This window comes from Bos grunniens, chromosome 18, assembly GCF_055505025.1.
Source record: "Bos grunniens cultivar Pamir isolate PY7600 chromosome 18, Bosgru_T2T1.0, whole genome shotgun sequence".
Lineage (NCBI taxonomy): Eukaryota > Metazoa > Chordata > Mammalia > Artiodactyla > Bovidae > Bos > Bos grunniens.
Genome location: NC_141182.1, coordinates 52422501 through 52442493, shown reverse-complemented (window position 1 = coordinate 52442493; position 19993 = coordinate 52422501). Strand labels below are relative to the sequence as shown.

Here is a 19993-nt window from a genome sequence, read left to right as displayed (position 1 = left end):
GGTCTGGGGTGTTGTTTTCATTACATTACTAATAAGTGTGGCTGAAAAGTAAATGTGGCTGCATGAAAAAACGGCGAAGAGAGAATCTCAAACTTGGTTTATTGTTTTTTTACTTGTACCTGGATGCATTTAGACCACTGACAATGTTTACTTGGCATGACCTAGTCATTCCAATATGTTAAAAACTCACCAGAAGGAAAAGTAACCTTTGATCAAGCCACAAAACAAATAACAAAGTTTCCCACTTTTGTTGGCTTTAATTGCTCCTTTTGAAAGCTGGAGTTTCTAGCAAATTAAAGAAGATGCATTAGCAAGAAGGGAGGGAAATACTGTAATTTGAAAAAGAAAGGCCTAGAATACAGGCATACCTCGGAGATATTTTAGGTTAGATTCCAGACCACTGCAATCGAGCAAATTATCAAATAACGTGAGTCCCATTAATGTTCTATATTACACTATAGTAGTCAAGGTATGCAATTACGTATTAAAAAATAATGTATGTACCTTAATTTTAAAATGCTGTTGGAAAAGTGGTAGCAGAAGACTTGCTTGACACGGGTTTGCCACAAACCTTCAATTTGTAAAATCATCATAACAAATAAAACCATCATAAATACTACAGAATGTTTTTTCTCCAGGTTGGTCTAAATTATTGAGCCATGATTATTCAAAAAGTTGATGTGAAAGTGGAGTATCCTGCTCAGATAACCGTAACAAATTCAGCTCCTTTTTTTCAACTTTATGAGGTATAATTGATAAGTAAAATTTTAATATATGTGTTGAATTTATATATACTGTAAAAGGATTCCCACAAATGAATTACTTAACACCTCATCACATAGCTAACTGGGGGTGCAGGGAGACCCTTTAATATCTATTCTTAGCAAATTTCAACTATACAATATTGCATTATCAACTATAGTCACCAAGCTATAGATTAGATCCTTAGATCTTACTCATCTTAAAGCTGAAAGTTTGTACCCTTTTTATAACCTCTCCCCATTCCCAGGCAGCCACCACCATTATTATACTCACTGTCTCTAGTAAGTTTGACACTTTTCCCCTTTGGATTCCACATATAAGATAAAATGATGCCATGCAGTGTCTTTGTCTTGTTTCATTTAGTTTATGTCCTACAGTTTCATTCATGTTGTCACAAATATTTCTCCATATTTTCCCTGTGAACCAAGGGTTAGAATGGTTTGATTCCAGTTTTTGTTTTTTTTTTTAAGAAACAATACTTCATGGGGGTTCTGTTTGTATCTATTATCCTAACTGGAAGCTGCCAAGACACCCCTAAAAAGAACAAGATGAGAAAATGTCTTCTACCAAATACCAAGACTCATTGCAAAGCTATGTTGAAGTAGTGTGGTATTAGTAGAATCACTGAAAAGCAGACCAGTCAAAGGGAATTGAGAGTCAAAACATCTATCTAATCATATTTAAATCACTGATTTTCTTCAAAAGTGGCACTGCAAAGTAGTGGGGAATAGGGAAATTTTCAGTAACTGGTATAGCAACAACTGAATATTCAAATGGTGAATAATTAAATTATATGGGAGGCAATATAGACCTTTCTTTAAAGATCCCATAAGTTGATTTTAGTTCTGTCACCTATCAAAAAATAAATAAAAAGGAGAGGGAGGGAGAAAAGGGAAAGAGAGAACTGATAAATTTGAATAAGGTCTGGAGGTTAGACAATGTTATATATCAATATTCAATTTTCCTGAGTGCTGCTATACTTGTAGATATGTAAGTAAATTTCCTTGTTCTTACAATATATCAATACAGGGTAAAAGGACTGGAACATATTCATGGTTAAGAAAAAGTACATGTCAATGTAATATTACTCAGCCATAAAAAGGAATGCATTTGTCAGTTCTAATGAGGTGGAAGAACCCAGAGCCTATTATACAGAGTGAAGTAAGTCAGAAGGAGAAAGACAAATACCGTGATTAACACATGCATATGGAACCCAGAAGGATGGCAGTGACGAACCAACCTGAAAGGCAGCAGTGGAGATGCAGACAGAGAAGAGACTTGCGGACACAGCGTGGGAAGAAGGTGGGAAAACCTGACAGAGGAGCACTGAAACGTGCATTGCCAGGTGTAAAATCAGACAGCCAGTGGAAATTTGCTGCATGACACAGGAGCTCAAATCCAATGTTCCACTGACAACCTAGAGGGGTGGGGTTGGAGGTGGGAGGGAGGTTCAAGAGAGAGGGGACATGTGTACACCTATAGCTGATTAATGCTGATATATGGTGGAAACCAACATAATATTGTAAAGCAGTTATCCTCCAATTAAAAATAGTTTTTAAAAGTATGTGTCAACACGTGTGCACATACATACACATTCACATACATTAAGAGAATATGTTTCAAATATGTTAACTGGTAAATCTGAGTAAAGGGTGCATGAAAGATTTCAGATAGTTTTTACAATTTCTGGCATGTGTTAAATTATTTCAAAACGAGTTTAAAGAAACATAAAAAATTTACATGAAGCAAAATTCCATCATTTAGAGATCAGTAAAAATAAATACCTACCTTTTCTTTTTAATGAGATCACACAAAAATCCCATGCTTTATTTCTCCAGGTGAATGTTTTCTGGATATCCTCCAACATCCGTTAACAATTAGCACTAGATAAATAAATCATAAAATACTTGGGCAATCCAACTGATTATTTGTTTGCTATTATAAACAATGATGCAATGAACATTCCTTCATATCCATCTGTGGCAGATATATGTTTTAATTCATATTATCATACAAAATAAAGTCATATTATAAATTCTTGGCTATATGAAACTTTTAGTATTTTATTCATTTTCATAGTTTTACAGTATTAGTAAAAATAATGACCATTATAAATAAGTATAAAATGGAAATTGATGAAAAAATAACCCCAAGTCTTCCTTGACTCCCACCCTCCCACCAAAAAACTAGCTAGTATATGGCAAATATCCTTTTCACATATTATCTTTAGGCATATATTCACTTTGTAGTGGTGGATGGTTTAGTCGCTACGTCGTGTCTGACTCTTGTGATCCCATGGACTGTAGCCTGCCAGGCTCCTCTGTCCATGGTGTTTTCCAGGCAAGATTACTGGAGTGGGTTGCCATTTCCTTCTCCAATATTCACTCTGAGATCATTTAAATCAAGGGGATCTTACCAAGAAGGTTACAACCTATTTTTTCCCTATTACTATCTATGGTTCTATGTCACCAACCATTTTAAATGGATTTGCTAGAAAGAGCCACCTGAAGGAATCCCTTTCCATCTCAATATTTTATAGCAGCGGACCCAGGACCAGGCGTAGGGGAATGGTTTTGGGATGATTCAAGGACATCCTTAGCTCCAACTCAGTTCATCAAGCATTAGATCTTAGAGGTTGGGGACCCTTGCTTTATAGTTTATCACCAGCATGGACTCTCCAAAACCCTGAATGTGTGTATCCTGACTGAAGCCGTCAACACGTTTCTCATTTTTAAAGATTCTTGCCAGTGTGGACTTTCTGATGGTATGTCAGCCGTGAACGGTGACTGAAGTCCTTACCGCATATGTTGCACTTGTACGGTTTTTCTCCTGTGTGGACCCTCTGGTGGGCTTGAAGCCGAGAACTCTGACTGAAGCCCTTCCCACAATCCTCACATTTAAACAGTTTCTCCCGGGTGTGGACGCTCAGGTGGACTCGAAGATTGGAGGGGAGACTGAAGGCCTTCCCGCACTCCTCACACTTGTGGGGTTTCTCTCCGGTGTGGACCCTCTGGTGGTGGCGAAGGTTCAGGCTCCGCCCAAAGCCTTTCCCGCACTCCTCACACTTGTAAGGCTTTTCGCCAGTGTGGCCCCTCTGGTGGTAAATAAACTGGGAACTGTATCGGAAGCCCTTCCCACACACATCGCATTTGTAGGGCTTCTCCCCGGTGTGGACCCTCTGATGGGACTGAAGACCCGAGGACTGGCTGAAGCCCTTCCCGCAGACACCACACTTGTAGGGTTTCTCGCCTGTGTGGACCCGCTGATGGACCCGGAAGTCTATGGCCTGACTGAAGCTCTTGTCACACGCCTCACATTTGTAGGGCTTCTCTCCCGAGTGGACTCGCTGATGAGCATGAAGGTTGGACCTCCAGCTGAAGCCCTTCCCGCATGCCTCGCAGGTGTATGGTTTCTCTCCGGTGTGAATGACCTGGTGCAGCTTCAGGTTGGAACTGTAACTGAAGTCCTTGCCACACACGTCGCACCTGTAAGGCTTCTCCCCGGTGTGGACTCGCTGGTGGGTCTGGAGCTTGGACGACTGGCTGAAGCCCTTCCCGCATGTCTCGCACTTGAACCGCTTCTCCCCAGTGTGGACGTTCTGGTGGACTTGAAGATTTGAAGCCTGACTGAAGCCCTTCCCACACTCCTTGCAGATGTAGGGCTTCTCCCCTGTATGGACGCGGAAGTGGATGTGGAGGTCCGTGTTCCGGGTGAAGCCTTTGCCGCAGGCCTCGCACCGGTAGGGCTTCTCACCAGTGTGGACGCGCCGGTGGCAAATCAGAGGCGAGTTGTGACTGAACCCCTTGCCGCAGACGTCGCACTTATAGGGCTTCTCCCCGGTGTGGACCCTCTGGTGTATGTGGTAATGGGCGGCCTGCGTGAAGCCCTTCCCGCACTCCTCACACTTGTAGGGTTTCTCGCCCCTGTGGACCCGCTGGTGAACACGGAGGTTGACGCTCCAGCCGAAGCCCTTGCCGCACTCTTCACACTTGTAGGGCTTCTCTTCCGTGTGGACTCTCTGATGGCACTGAAAATTGGAACTCTGGCTGAAGCATTTGCCGCACGCCTCGCATCTGTAAGGTTTCTCCCCTGTGTGCGTCCGGTAATGGATGATGAGGCCTGTGCTGCTACCAAAGGCCTTGCCACAACTGTCACACCTGTAGGACTTTTCTCCTGTGGGGTTGGAGTGATGGGGGTGAAAGGAGTTCTGATGGAAACCATCGCCAGATTTAGGACATTTATTGACAGTCCCTCCTGGGTGAATTCTCTGATGAGTCTGCAGATGGGAGCATTTTTCTCCAGGGTCAACCTTCTGATGAACTGGGAGCACTGCACCATGACTGAAGCCCTCCCCACACACTCTACAGGGATGCGGTCTCTCTCCTTTGCAGGGTGTCTGTTTTGCGTCAGTTTTACCAGGATCGCTCAGCGGTGAATTCTTTGTGAAGCCTTCACATACATGCAGATGATTTTTCACATTCATCTGTTTACCTCTGCTTGGATTCTCTGACTCGCTCAGACACCTACTCCCACAGGAAGCCTGGGCTGTCGGAATCAAAAACTCCTGATTCTCAAGGCAACCGAAGTGATCTCCTTTATGATTCGTTATATGGTTCTCATCTTCAGAAACTTGAAGAGAATCACCTTGCAGGAACCAGGAACTCTTCCTTTGCAGAGTTAAATCATTTGTGGTGTGTTTCCAGATTTGCCAGCAGGACAGTTCTTCACACGAGAGGTATTTAAACATGACTTTCCCAAGAGTCTCCATCTCATTTGGGATCTTGCTGCCTGAAGAAAAGACAATATTCAGGGGTGAGGACAAGTAAATGCTTTGTTCAGAAATATCGGGGTTTCACACCTGGGCCATGGGATGAGGCCTTGATAATCCAGTGCAAGGGTCATGTCTATACCACACCATTTATCCTTTTGTTATTCTTTCCAAAGCAAAGAAAGGGGTCAGCAGACTCTTATGGAAATGTGACCCATTTAGAACCACAGGTCCAACAGTTTAATAGGAGGGTGGTAGGTTTGAAACCAGATGGCTGCAGGACAACTAAGACAACCCACACTCCAGACAAAAGCAACATCAATTAAAAGCCCCCTCGTCTTTTCCTTAGCAGCCTTACAATAAGTGGGCTTCTACCCAGTTAAGTTATAAAAGCTCAGAGTGCAGGCACAGAACAGTATTTTAGGTCCTGGTAGAAATGATCTTCCAAGAGCAAATCTGGGAAGCGGTTGGGATAATAGCATCCATTGTTCTAAACCTGGGAGTGATTCAGGTCTCTGTGAAAAGAAGCAGGAAAGGGGAAAACTAACTTTGAACAGCTGGGAAAGAACTTGGGTGGAGGAAAGAAAGAGAGCAGAGTGCACACTCTCAAAGGAAACCTCAAATGGGAGGAGAGGGGGTGTTCTATTCAACTTAGAAAGTTTTTGTCCAGGAAGCTGTGAAGCTTGCCTTTTCTCTTATTCCCTTTGGGTTCTCTGCTTGAATGTCACTCTGTTGGGTGAGGCCTTCCTATCACCCAATGTAAAAATAATTCCTCCCCACTCCCCACACTTTCCATTCTTCCCATCTGTCTTATTCTGCTTTATGTTCCCCCACAGCACTTACTGATTTACTAATACTCCCTAGTTTTTTCTTCCCTCTTAGACCCACTAGAATAACAGTCATAAGGAAGACATGCACTTTGCTTTCTTGACTGCTTTATCCCCACTGTAGCAGAATCCTTCGAATTGCTGACATGTTTTAGAGAACTGTGAAACCAATCCCATACCTTGTGACATTGGGGGAAAAAGAAAAGATTAAAAACATGAAAAGTGTATCAAAAGCAGTAAGGGTACGACTACATGAAATGCCTGTTTCAGCTGTAGGCATACACATAAATATGCACATGCATTATATTCATGCTGGGTTGGGATGTAAAATACTTCTTATTGAGGATCACAGTTAAAAATGTATGGAAGGGGCTGCCCTGGTGGTCCAGTGATTAGGAATCCACTTGCCAATGCAGCAGACAAGGGTTTGATCCCTGGTCTGGGAAGATTCCACGGGGCAACTAAACTCATGCACCACAGCTACTGAGCTTGTACTCCAGAGGCTGCGAGTGGCAGTTACTGAAGCCTGCAGACCTAGAGCCTGTGCACCATGAGAAGCCACCACAATGAAAAGTCTGCACACAACTAGAGAGCAGTCCCCGCCTGCTGCAAGTAGAGAACGCCAACGCAACAATGAAGACCCAGCACAGTAAATAATTAATTTTTTAAAATGTATGGAAGCCGCTGGCTTAAAATGTTTAAGGGGGTGTCAAGTCCTGAATGATTTCCTTAAATGGAAAGTTACAGTCAAATATAAACTGAACAAGTCCCAGCAGTTATGTGCACGCTTCTGGGTATGACAGACTTGTTAACTGAACGTCCTTAAGATGCCCATGCCCTAATCCCTGGAGCCTGCAGATATGTGAATGGACACAGCAACAAGGATTTTGGGTTTGATTGAATGAAGGATCCTGAGATGGGGAGGTTATCCTGGATTCTCCAGATGAGCCCAGAGTAAAGACAAGGGTCCTTGTAAGAGGGAGACAGGAAAGAACTCTCCCAGAGTTCCCTACACATCTCCCTCCAGTACCAATCTGCATCCTTTTTGCTATAATAAAATCGTAATTGTACGTAGAGAGCTTTCCTGAGCTTGTCCTGAGTTGTCCTAGCAAATTATTGTAGAAACGCCTGAATTTGTAGCCAGTTGGTCAGAAGTGAGGCCCTGGGAACCCCAGGCTGGTGTCTGAAGTCCTGGTGGGCAGTGCCCTTAGCCTGTGAACTTTGCATGTTTGATATCAGAACTCATTGCAACATGTAGAAGGCTTCTCATGTTGCCTATGACATCAGCCTAGTATGACACCAGGATGCAAAGTACACTGAAAAATCTATTTAGATTTTCTGTAAAAATTCTGTAATTTTCTTTCCTAGGATGTGAATTACACTGGAAAATCTATTTAGGAATTCTGTCATTTTCTTTCCTAATCAGAACTCCTTCATATCCATGGGTTATGTCAATGCCCTTAGACTTCTGGAAATATACATCTTGAAACAATTACCATATATGTCATAAGACTGCTTGGGTAGTGGCTATATAGAAGTTCAGTGGGAAGTTGGCTGGAGGGATGAGGCAGTTCCTGTTCATAAGCAGCCAAGTTGAAATTGTTACATGAGAAGTGATGAACTATAATGCCTGGCATCTTGGTGTGGCTAGTTTTTGATAATTTAGTGATACATTCTGATAACTGTGAACAGCTTTTATCTTATAAGGTTACTGAGTATGTACTGTTACATATTGAAAGATGTTAAGAAATTAGAATTATATTAGAGGTTCATGGGGAGACAATGTTCCAAAATGATCCATTAAATCCTGAAATGTGGATGATGAAGAGGTCCAAAAAAAAAAAAAAAAAACTACAAAAAAACATTTGAGAAAGGGTGGCAGAAAATGCTACCAGATTTCTTAAGAGAAAGACTTGGTCTATGGCACAAAGCTGAAGTGTGACAATATGGAGGCTCATGATTCCTGAGGTCCAGTGTACAATGTAAAACACTGTAAATTAACTATACTTCAATTTAAAAAAAAAGAAAAAGAAAAGAGAGACCCTTTCCAGTGAAGCAAGTATGTAATATTCCTGAAGGCATCAAATTGTGAAGCAACATGTAGACCTGAGAAGGGAGATGGACAAACGAAGGCAGATCGGCGATTCTCAGAATTCAGGGCCTGGTCCATCATGTTTACAGATAAACTTCTCTGCTTCGTTCTTCAGGCAGAGGGAGAGTATATAGTATATTAGTATAGAGTATATAGTATATTAGACATTCCCATGAATGTCTAATATGTTTAAATGGGTAGAAGTGAGGAATGTGCAAATTAAAAGAGAAAGGAAAGAAGTGGAGGGAAAGGAAAAGGAGGTCAGAAAGTGAAGTGAACAAAGATCTGAGCAAGGGCAGGAGAACCGAGGGCCACGGAGGGGCTGGGGATCTGGAGGATGAAGCGCACTTCACGGATGAGGAAGGCTGGGGTCACAGGTCAGAAGGAACTGTGAGGAGAGCTTCCTCACCCCTGCTCCAAACAATAGTAACTTTTAGAGTAATTTCTTCACCCAAGAATTATGTGCTAGACACCTACCACGCAGAAGGGCCACTGGAGGCTTTGAACAGAGACAGCAAATACAACTGCCCAAATTCTTACTTTCACAGGGAGACAGATGATGAACAAGGAAATAAAGACAGGTTACTGGGTCAGGAGGTGATCAGTGCTTAGACACAAATTAAGACAGGGTGAAGGCATGGAGAATGGGGAGAGGATGGGACAGTAAATGGGGCATACACAGAAGGGCTATCTGATGAGATGAGATTTGAGCAAAGACCTGAGTAAGTAAGGGAGTGGCTGGGGACCTGGACACTGAGGCAGAGAGCAAGTCGAAGGCCAGGAAACAGAGGAGAATACTCCAAAAAGGGCCAGGATGGCAGGGATGATGTAAGCAAGGGTCAACGGTCAGGTGATCAAAGAGGAACTTGGTGAGAAAGCCAGGTCAGGTAGGGTCCTGCAGTCCACTGGAAGGTCTTGGAGTGAGACGGGAGGCCTTAGGAGAGTTTCGAGCAGAGGAATGGCGTAGTCTTACCTGCTTTCTAAAGAACCAGTCTGGCTACTACGTGAGCTTACAGGAGTGCAAGGGTGGAAGCATGGAGACCAGTGTGGAGGCTGCTGTCACAGGCAAGAGACGACGGCATGATGTGGAGAGAAGCAGATTAACTAATACCTGAAGTAACAGCTGAGTGGATCTCACTGGAATGCCCATTTCTTTGGGTTTCCCTCTCCATTGTCCACAGTTTTTCTTCTGTCTCCAACTGGGATACCATATCTGCTTTGAATGGAACATGTCCTAGGAAAAGCCAGATTTATATATTTAAGGTGAACACACTGCTAAAAGAGATCTTTGTCCAAATTCTATAACCCTTGAGTGATATTTCAAAACCTTCTGATCATGAACTGTAATAAGAAATAAATTTTGGGAACTACACTCAATGTTTTGTAATAACCTACAAGGGACAAGAAACTGAAAAAGAATACATATATACAACTGCATCACTCTGCTATACACCTGAAAATAACACAACATTGAATTAATTTATCAACTATACTTCAATTAAAAAAAAAAGAAAGAAATGTCATAACCTAGTTCATGACTATAAATAGATAAAATCAGATTTAGCCAATGTCTGTTTTTATCGTATTTCCCACATTCCCACACTACTTAATGCAAACGGTCATGCGTTTTGCTGCAATGTGAGAGGGTCTTGATAAGGAACTCTGACAGTTTCTATTCTTATTCTATTTTATTGAAAAAAAATAATCCCAGTACAATGAACTAAGGTGATTCCACGATCCACCAAAATATTTGACAATGTATAGAAGCTAAGCTGCGCATTTCTAATTCTTCTAAAACAGGGTTTTTCAGTCAGGCACTACTGATATTCTGGACTGGCTATTCTGTGTGGTGGGGGTTGTGCTGTGCATTGGAGGAGGTTTAACCGCATCGCCAGCCACTAGATGCCAGTAGCACCCCTCCCTCAGCTGTGACAATGAAAACCATCTCCAGACATCACTAAATATCCCCAGGGAGGCCAAATTACCCCTGGACAGAATTTTGCCCAAGTAGACAGGGACCAGAGAAACCTGTGAATTAGAAACATCTCTGTCTTCCAGGTCAGGGAACCATTTCAAAAGGTCCAAGGTGGACAAGGAAATGACAATCCACTCTGGTATTCTTGCCTGGGAAATCCTATGGACAGGAGCCTGGTGGGCTATAGTTTATGGGGGTCACAAAAGAGTTGGACACGACTTAGCAACTAAACCACAACAACAACAAAATAGTAACTACAAAACTAACCTTCAGTTAAAAAAAAAATTGGCTAAAAGGTCCAACCCTTCAAACAAAGAAGGATCAGAGACTCTCAAGGGGGATGAGGTTCAGGGTCAGAGGGCGCCCGTCCTCACCCACTGAGACCAGGTTCCGGAAGTTCTCCACCATCACATCCTGGTACAGCTTCCTCTGGGCCGAGTCCAGTAACCCCAGCTCCTCCTCAGTGAAGACCACAGCCACATCCTTGAAGGTCACAGCCTCCTACAACATCAAACATGTGTCAACTCAATCTTACAACCTCCACTGGAAGGACAGCATCAAGCAGGATAAAGAAGATGAACCCCAAAACGGTTACTGATTTGGAGGGACTCCAGGCAGTTTCAGTCCCAACACTTGTCTCTTTCTCTCAGTGACGGCGTTGTCACCTCCCTACCACCCCACTCTGTCACTGTTTCTAACGTCTGCAAAGGTCATGGGCCATCAGTAACCCTCTAGGACAGGTGCACAGCTTCTGGTCTGTGCTTTAAAAGCACAAGCCACATCCAGAAACTGCTGCACGCACAGCTGGTGAAAGCATAGGCTAAGTTCACACTTCAAGGCTTTAATTACAGGATACTGGGCAAATTCCCTCGCCTCTCACTATCTTAATTTCCTCTCTATAATGGTATCTAAATCACAAGGTGTTTGAAAGGATCACATTAATGAATATATATAAATCACTTACACTGGTGCCTGGAACATAATAAGTGCTCAATAAATTTGAAAAAGCAGTTTTATCATAATCTCTTTCATTTTGTGACCGTACAGTATAGTATTCCTTAGAACTGGTGACTTAGCTTTACTCAATTCAAATAAAGTACATTTAGTTACAGATATTTACTTATCATCAATGCTGTAAAGATCCTTTTTCAGAGACCTTAGCCAAGAAGTAGCAATTGCAAAGTCAAAAAATATGCACTTTAAAATATTTGAAAGTGTAATGGCAGGTTTCCCTCTCAAAAGGTTTTCCCAATTCACCTTTCACATGCTGCTAAGCTGCTAAGTCACTTCAGTCGTGTCCAACTCTGTGCGACCCCATGGACGGCAGCCCACCAGGCTCCCCCGTCCCTGGGATTCTCCAGGTAAGAACACTGGAGTGGGTTGCCACTTCCTTCTCCAATGCATGAAAGTGAAAAGTGAAAGTTAAGTCGCTCAGTCGAGTTCGACTCTTCGCGACCTCATGGACTGCAGCCTACCAGGCTCCTCCGCCCATGGGATTTTCCAGGCAAGAGTACTGGAATGGGGTGCCATTGCCTTTCACGTGAAGGAGTACAAATGCGCCTGAATCTCTAGACAGGTTAATAAGGACCTAAAGCCTTGTTGAGAAAGATTGAAGGCAGGAGGAGAAGGGGATGACAGAGGATGAGATGGTTAGATGGCATCACTGACTCAATGCACATGAGTTTGGGTAAACTCTGGGAGTTGGTGACGGACAGGGTGGCCTGGCGTGCTGTGGTTCATGGGGTCACAAAGAGTCAGACACGATTGAGCGATTGAACTGAACTGAAAGCCTTAAAAAATGAAACAAAAAAAATTCAAGAATCCAAGTGAAATAAATAAATAGGAAGATTTATTAACATTTTCACACATTTAGTTATTAATGATCATTATTTTCTTCATAGATCTACTTTCCTTTTTTTTTGACACGTCTAATAATTTCTTTTATTCATATTCCAGTTGAGTCTTAGTTTGTATTGCTAATTTTGATAAGAATTAGAGATATTAAACCTTTATCTAACGTTTACATGTACACCTCATTGGACTTCCCTGGTGGTCCAGTGGTTAAGAATTTGCCTCCCAATGCAGGGCACATGGGTTCGATCCCTGGTCTGGGAAGATTCCACATACCGTGGGGCAACTAAACCCACACACCACAAGCAGAGAGTAGCCCCTTCTTGCCACAACTAGAGAAAGCCAGTGTGTAGCAACAAAGACCTAGCACAGCCAATCAATCGGTTACACAATAAAACTCTAAATAAATAAATAAGTACATCCCATCAGTTCTAATATTGCAAATATATAGTTGTGAATGCCTATGAAAAAGGAAAATGAGAAAGTGAAAACAGCTAGTCTGTAAGGAGGGTAGCACTGTAAATTATGTTTGTCTATTTTAATTTTCCCTAATTTTTTCAAAGATTGCTTTGTGAAGCAAAGAAGATGATAAAACAAACAAAACACACAGCCAGCAGCAGCAGCAGCAGCACACAACGTGCACTCAAGATGTGTTGTGTTCATTAAGCTTTCCAACGAAGATTAGGGACAAAGATGTCCCTAATCTCTGAGAAATAAAATCCTTAGAAGACAGAAAGCAATGCCTTACTTACCTGAAACTCGGTCATTTTCTCATGTTCCTTCTGGGGAAAGTCAGAGTCCTGAGAAGGCATAACTGGGGAAGGACAAAGAAGCCATGAGATGCAGGCCACGGCTTTCATGACCCCATGTGGATCTTTGCAGAAATTATGCACGAACACGCATGCTCCAAGGCAGATACGCCCACATAGCTTGGTAAGCAGAGCTTGGAGTAGACTGCAGCTACTAACAAGACTGTTAGCCAGCAGCCAATGGACAAAGAACAACCTGCACGACCACACACAGCATCCCTATTGTGAATATTTCTGCTCCTACTATACACAAAACAAAAAGACAACCTATGGAATGGGAGGAAATGTCTGCAAATGATGCGACCGATGAGGAATTAATCTCCAAAATATACAAACAGCTCATACAGCTTAATATCAAAAATGTAAACAACAGGGGGACTTCCCTGGAGGTCCAGTGGTTAGGATTCCAGGCTCTCACTGCTGTGACCCAGGTTCAATCCCTGGTTGGGAAACCAAGATCCCTGCAAGCTGTGAGGTACAGCCCAAAATACAAAATAAAATAAAAATAAATTTCAAAAAAAGCAAACAACCCAATCAAAAAACGGACAGAAGACCTAAGTAGACATCTCCAAAGAAGACATACAGGTGGTTAAAGGGCACATGATAAGATGCTCATCATCATTAATTATTAGAGAAGTGCAAATCAAAACTACAATGAGGTACCACCTCACACTGGTCAGAATGTCCATTATTAAAAAGTCTACAAATAATAAATGCTGGAGAGGGTGTAGAGAAAAGGAAACCCACTTACACTACTGGTGGCAATGTAACCTAGTGAAGCCACCTGGAAAACAATATGCAGATTCCTCAAAAAAACTAAAAGCAGAGTTGCCATATAATCCAGCAATTCCACTCCTGGACATACACTCAGATAAAACTATAACTCGAAAAGATACATGCATCCCAATGTTCACAGCAGCACTATCCACAACAGCCAAGACATGGAAACCACCTAAATATCCACTGCCAGATGAATGGACACAGTACATGCTGTGTATACATATGCAAAGAAACTTTACTCAGACATTAAAAAGAACAGAACAGTGCCATCTGCAGCAACATGGATGGGCCTAGAGATTATTATACTAACCGAAGCCAAAAAGAAAAAGGCAAAGACTATATGACATTACTTATATCTGGAATCTAAAGTATGACACACATCCATGAACAGAAACAGACTCATAGATATAAAGAACAAACTGTTGTTGGGGGAGGGGGGGTGCCGCGGCGGACGACACATTAGGGGAGGGGAGGATTGGGACCTTGGGATTAGTAGATGCAAACTATTATGTACAGAATGGGTAAACAAGGTCCTACTGTGTAGCATGGGGAACTATATTCAATATTCGGCAATAATCATAGTAAAAAGAATATAACTGAATCATTTTGCTATACAGCAGAAATTAACACAACCTTGTAAATCAACTATACTTCAAAAATTTTTTTTAAATATTTAAAACCTAAAGTAAATAAAATGTTTTATATTTTTAAAATATTTATTTCAAAAACATATTTATGGTAGAAACACACACGCACATATTAACAAGCATATTAAACATTCTCAGATGTATTCAATAGATAACTGAACGTTTTCCTAGTGTAATTTATGGAGTCAAGGAAATCTAATTAACTGAAAACAGATGACCAACCAAGAAAGACCGTATGTACCTGCGGCTATGCTCTGAGGAGGCAGGAAGTCCTTCCTTTCCCTCCCTTCCGGATTCAAGACGGGCGATGAAAACGATGCGGTGGGACAGAATGACTGTGTTCGTCTCACGTTTCCTGTATAAACTGCAGCGGACATTCCGAGGCACTAGCGCGGGGTGACTCAGTGCTTCCTAAAGAAAGAGATCAGTCAAAGCTCGGAAGGAGCTGTCTCCGGACAGAAAGGCCACGCCATCGCTCCTGGGTGTCTTCCCTGGGGCATCCAGTCAAAACGATGCTCCTGGGAAAAGAACTGCATCAATAGCAAAAGCCAACCCGTGGTGCCGCCAGTATTCGAAGCTGCTGACACGTGTGATCTCACTTGAATCTAATCACAACCCTAATCAGTAGTGACCATATCTCTCGCAATCTTACAGAAGATGCAAGTAGGGGCACGGATAATCAACAGCTCGCCATAGATCGTACGGACAGAAGTAGCAGCGCTGCTTGGCAAGCCAGGGAGGAGAGCAGAGGGATTCCGCGCTTCTGCTCTCCGATTCTTGGCTTCCGCCGGCGGCCACGACCTCTCCGTACTAAGACAGCCGGCCAGGTAGTGACTAGTACCACGCTCAAGCCAGAAAACCTCGGAGGGGTCGCGGGGGCGCAGGGATAACTCACCTCCCAGACCGAAAGAAATGGTGGCGGCTGTGCTTTCCCGGAGCGGAAGCGCCTCTGACTACACAGAGCTCAAGAACTACACTTCCCAAAAGCCCTAGAGAACAGGAGCAGCAGCCCCTCATTTCCGGAGAGAGTTGCGCCGGGGGGTGGGGTGGGGTGGGGGTGGGGTGGGGGTGGGGTGGGGGTGGGGCGGTGATAGGGCGGCGAAATACATTTCCCAGGACCCCAAGTGGAGGAAAGGCCATGCCCGCCCCTTGGGAGCTTTAACCCCAGACTCTCAGGACCTCTCGGCCAAAGATTTCCAGAAACTCCTTCATGCCATCCATCCTATTACTGCCAACCTAAAGCAGTTCTCTGACGGCAGTAGAGCTTTATCTCATTGATAAAACATAACAAATATGTGAAGAGTCAGAATCTTAATAAAAAGAACTATAAGAAACATATCAATGCAGTAGGATTGTAACCACTCTACCAGAAAAAACAAATGGGCTGGGGGTGCGGGCGTGGGGAGGATGATAGCTTTAAAATGTAGTTTTAACGTTTTTAGATATGAGTGAAATACCCCAAAATGCAATGGGGGAAGATCATAGATTTCTACTATTGTTAACAGAAAAGTCAAATAATTCAGAACTTGGCTGCTGAGGACAACTAGACATGAAGTGGAAAGACAAGTTTCGTAGCCTGTGGGATCAATTTCTCAATGCAATCAGGGCCTTTGTACTCAATCCTCAGAGTTACTGAATTTGAAAGATGAAAACATTATTGTTAATTAGCTGTTTAGTGCTGGAGAAGGCAATGGCACCCCACTCCAGTACTCTTGCCTGGAAAATCCCATGGACGGAGGAGCCTGGTAGGCTGCAGACCATGGGGTTGCGAAGAGTCCGACACGGCTGAGCGACTTCACTTTCACTTTTCCCCTTCATGCATTGGAGAAGGAAATGGCAACCCACTCCAGTGCTCTTGCCTGGAGAATCCCAGGGACGGGGGAGCCTGGTGGGCCGCCGTCTATGGGGTTGCACAGAGTTGGACACGACTGAAGCGACTTAGCAGCAGCAGCTGTTTAGTGGATGGACTGCAGCCCACCAGGGTCCCCTGTCAAGGGGATCTCACAGGCAAGAATATTGGAGTGAGTTGCCATTCCCTTCTCCAGGGGCTTTTCCACCACGCAGGAATCAAACCCAGGTTTCCTGCATTGAAGGAAGATTCTTTACCATCTGAGCCACCAGGGAAGCTCCTAGCTGTTAAGTTTGGGCAGATACGATAAACTCACTAAAAGTAAAATTTTAAAACCTGAAAGAAGACTTTTCCTTGTCCAAAGGACAACTAGACATGGAGTGGAAGGACAAATTTCGTAGACTGTGTGATCAATTTTTCGATGCAATCAGGGCCATTGTAATCAGAAAGTTACTGAATTTGAACTTTTCCTGTCCTTTTTCTAATAGCAATTTCATAAAAAACCCAGTGCTTTTGGATCCTTTCACTAACCTTCTGATATGCATGAAAATTTTCTAAGACACTAAGCTCTGTAGATCACAATAAACTGTAAATTTCTTAAAGAGATGGAATACCAGACCACTTTACCTGCCTCCTGAGAAACCTGTATGCAGGTTAAGAAGCAACAGTTAGAACTGGACATGGAACAACGGACTGGCTCAAAATTGGGAAAGCAGTAGTCAAGGCTGTATATACTGTCACCCCGATTATTTAACTTATATGCAGAGCACATCATACAAAATGCCAGGCTGGATAAAGCACATGAGTTTGAGCAGGCTCTGGGAGTTGGTGATGGACAGGGAAGCCTGGCATGCTGCAGTCCACGGGGTCGCAAAGAGCTGGACAACGACTGAGCGACTGAACTGAATGACACTACTTTAATAATGCGGATAATGAGGCCAGGACAGAGTAAGTAACTACCACAAAATTATACCCTAGGAAGTGGCAGAACTGACTGTAGTTGAGGGAGGCCAGTTGAAGTGCCGGGAGACCTTCAAACCTGACGACCAGCGACTGGGCAGTCCCCAAGTTGGGGCTACAGGAACTTCTCTGAACTGGAGGCTCAGCGGAGGGGAAGACAAACTGCAGCCGGCCGCGGTTTCTCTTACTTTCTCTGAGGACGAGGGTCAGAGACTCGCTGGCTCCACCACCAAGATTAGCTGGGCCCCGGAAATTGAAGACACTTTTACCCAAAGGGAAAGTGGGAGGTAGCCGGTCTCTCCTACAGCGAAAGCACCACCTATCTACTAGAGACAGCCCGTGGACCACTTCCCAGAATGCTCCAGCCGTCCATAACGGAAGTGCTCTATGCTATACGGACCTCAGACTACACGCCCCAGAATGCCCTAGAGAAAAGACGGCCACGGCCCCGCCCCCTGAAATGGAAGTACTTCCGAATACCCTGAACCTCTAGGTACTGAATTCTAGAAGGCCAGTGCGGAGTTTGGCGAAGTTGTTCCGTTTGGAGCTGCTACTGTCTTTCTTGAGAATCCCAATCATTCTAGTATTGAAAGCTGAGCATCACTTTAGCCACGTTCAAGGGGCTTGAGAGGAGGTCGGGGTAGGCAAGAGAAGTCGGTAGTAAAATCTCAAAGAACTGTCCTATAGGAATAAGTACATCATAGGGTGATGTACTTCTGAAGGAGATCAGCCCTGGGATTTCTTTGGAAGGAATGATGCTAAAGCTGAAACTCCAGTACTTTGGCCACCTCATGCGAAGAGTTGACTCACTGGAAAAGAGTCTGATGCTGGGAGGGATTGGGGGCAGGAGGAGAAGGGGAAGACAGAGGATGAGATGGCTGGATGGCATCACTGACTCGATGGACGTGAGTCTGGGTGAACTCCAGGAGTTGGTGATGGACAGGGAGGCCTGGCGTGCTGTGATTCATGGGGTCGCAAAGAATCGGACACGACTGAGCGACTGAACTGAACTGAACTGACATAGGGTAATGGATCACCTTTGCTACTGCTAAGTCGCTTCAGTCGTGTCCGACTCTGTGCGACCCCATAGATGGCAGCCCACCAGGCTCCCCCGTCCCTGGGATTCTCCAAGCAAGAACACTGGAGTGGGTTGCCATTTCCTTCTCCTATACATTAAAGTGAAAAGTAAAAGTGAAGTCGCTCAGTTGCGTCCGACTCTTAGCGACCCCATGTACTGCAGCCTACCAGGCTCCTCTGTCCATGGAATTTTCCAGGCAAGAGTACTGGAGTGGGGTGCCATTGCCTTCTCCAGAGATCGATCACCTTTGGTGGAGACTAAAACCAAACTCTAAATCACCTCAATTACTTGAAATAGGATTAGCGTGAATCTTTTCTATTATCTTCAAGCACTTAAGTCCTGGCTTCGCTGGTGGCTCAGATGGTAAAGAATCTGCCCGCAATGCGCGAGACTCAGGTTCAACCCCTAGATTGGGAAGATCCCCTGCAGAAGGAAATGGCAACCGACTCCAGTACTCTTGCCTGGAGAATTCCATAGACAGAGGAGCCTGGCAGGCTACAGTCAGTCCATGGGGTCGCAAAGAGTCGGACACGACTGAGCTACTGACGCTCAACCACTTGGGAACAAATGACAATTCTTTCTAGGGAAGATAGCATTATCCAAGGTTTCAAATTATTCCTATAATTTAAAAATTATTAATATAGGGCAAAGTAGTCCTTGAAGAAAAAAGCATTATAAAATATACAAAGTTTATAAATTTCAGACTACCAAGAATGGGTTCACATACAATATAAAGCAAACTCGGAAAAGCAAAGCTGACAGAACCACAAGGAGGGAAATTCACTATCAGAATGGGAATTCTAAACACATAATTAGGAAGAAATGTGGGATTTTGAAAGTATATACTAATACATAAGTTAATTATTAAAATGAAAAAATCGCCCCTTGGTAATTTAAAAAATAACAAAAAATACAGTAAGTAGATGGATGTGAATGAAGAGATCTATGAAATAGAAAACAAACAAGGACTTCCCTGGATGGGGAACGAAGATCCCATATGCAGAGAGTTGTGGAAAAAAACAACAACAACAACAAACTTAAAAGGCAGTGGTTTTCCAGTCCTTGACTTAACTCACTAAACTATACAAATTACCTTGAGAGTTGGTGGGCTATTTTGATATCTACTCAAAACAAAATATAACATCTAATGCAATTTGAGGTAGCATGGACTTTCATACTCATATGAAGATGTGGTCTAGGAAACGAATCTGAAAAACCTGCCTCTCACGTTATTCACATACTCATTTTTGCTGAGTAAAGTTCTTTAACCAAACAAGTGTTAAACATCAGTGAAAAATGAACTAAGAACTAGTATTCAAATCTCAACAGGCTGTTCCCATCATGCTGTGTTCTTTCTCTAAACACATCTTTTCCATTTTACCTCCAAGACTTACATATATTGACTCTTTTATCTTCAGGTTTGCCCATTGTTACCTTGGTAAACAATTAAAACACTCATTTTCTAAATTCCTTTCCCCCCATAGCTCAAGGTTCTTTGGATTACAGTACCTGGAATGAACCAGTTATTTTCCTAATCAGACCAAGCACTTGAAAGGATAAGCCAGTACTCCGGATTATCCATCCATCAGCCCAGT

At 43.3% G+C, this 19993-nt stretch overlaps 1 protein-coding gene across 8 annotated transcripts in view; it reads right to left on the bottom strand.

The window, feature by feature from the left end:
• The window catches only part of ZNF227 (zinc finger protein 227), a 30969-nt gene that overhangs the window by 2719 nt on the left and 8257 nt on the right, over window positions 1–19993 (bottom strand). The window contains exons 1-8 of one of the 8 annotated variants that reach the window (XR_015146154.1): window positions 15407–15554; window positions 14753–14922; window positions 13028–13089; window positions 10799–10925; window positions 9561–9683; window positions 3562–5550; window positions 2551–2645; window positions 1036–1178 (exon numbers count right to left, since the gene is read on the bottom strand). Coding sequence is in view for 7 of the 8 variants with exons in the window: in XM_086352959.1 (XP_086209085.1) it covers window positions 2569–2645; window positions 3562–5550; window positions 9561–9683; window positions 10799–10925; window positions 13028–13089; window positions 14753–14888 (2514 nt within the window). In the remaining variant the exon portion in view is untranslated. Of the gene's footprint in view, window positions 1–82; window positions 1179–2550; window positions 2646–2734; window positions 5551–9560; window positions 9684–10691; window positions 10926–13027; window positions 13090–14752; window positions 14923–15406; window positions 15555–17508; window positions 18393–19993 lie in introns of those variants that run through there. The other 7 variants (XM_086352959.1, XM_086352957.1, XM_086352958.1 and 4 more) reach the window with 7 other exon arrangements.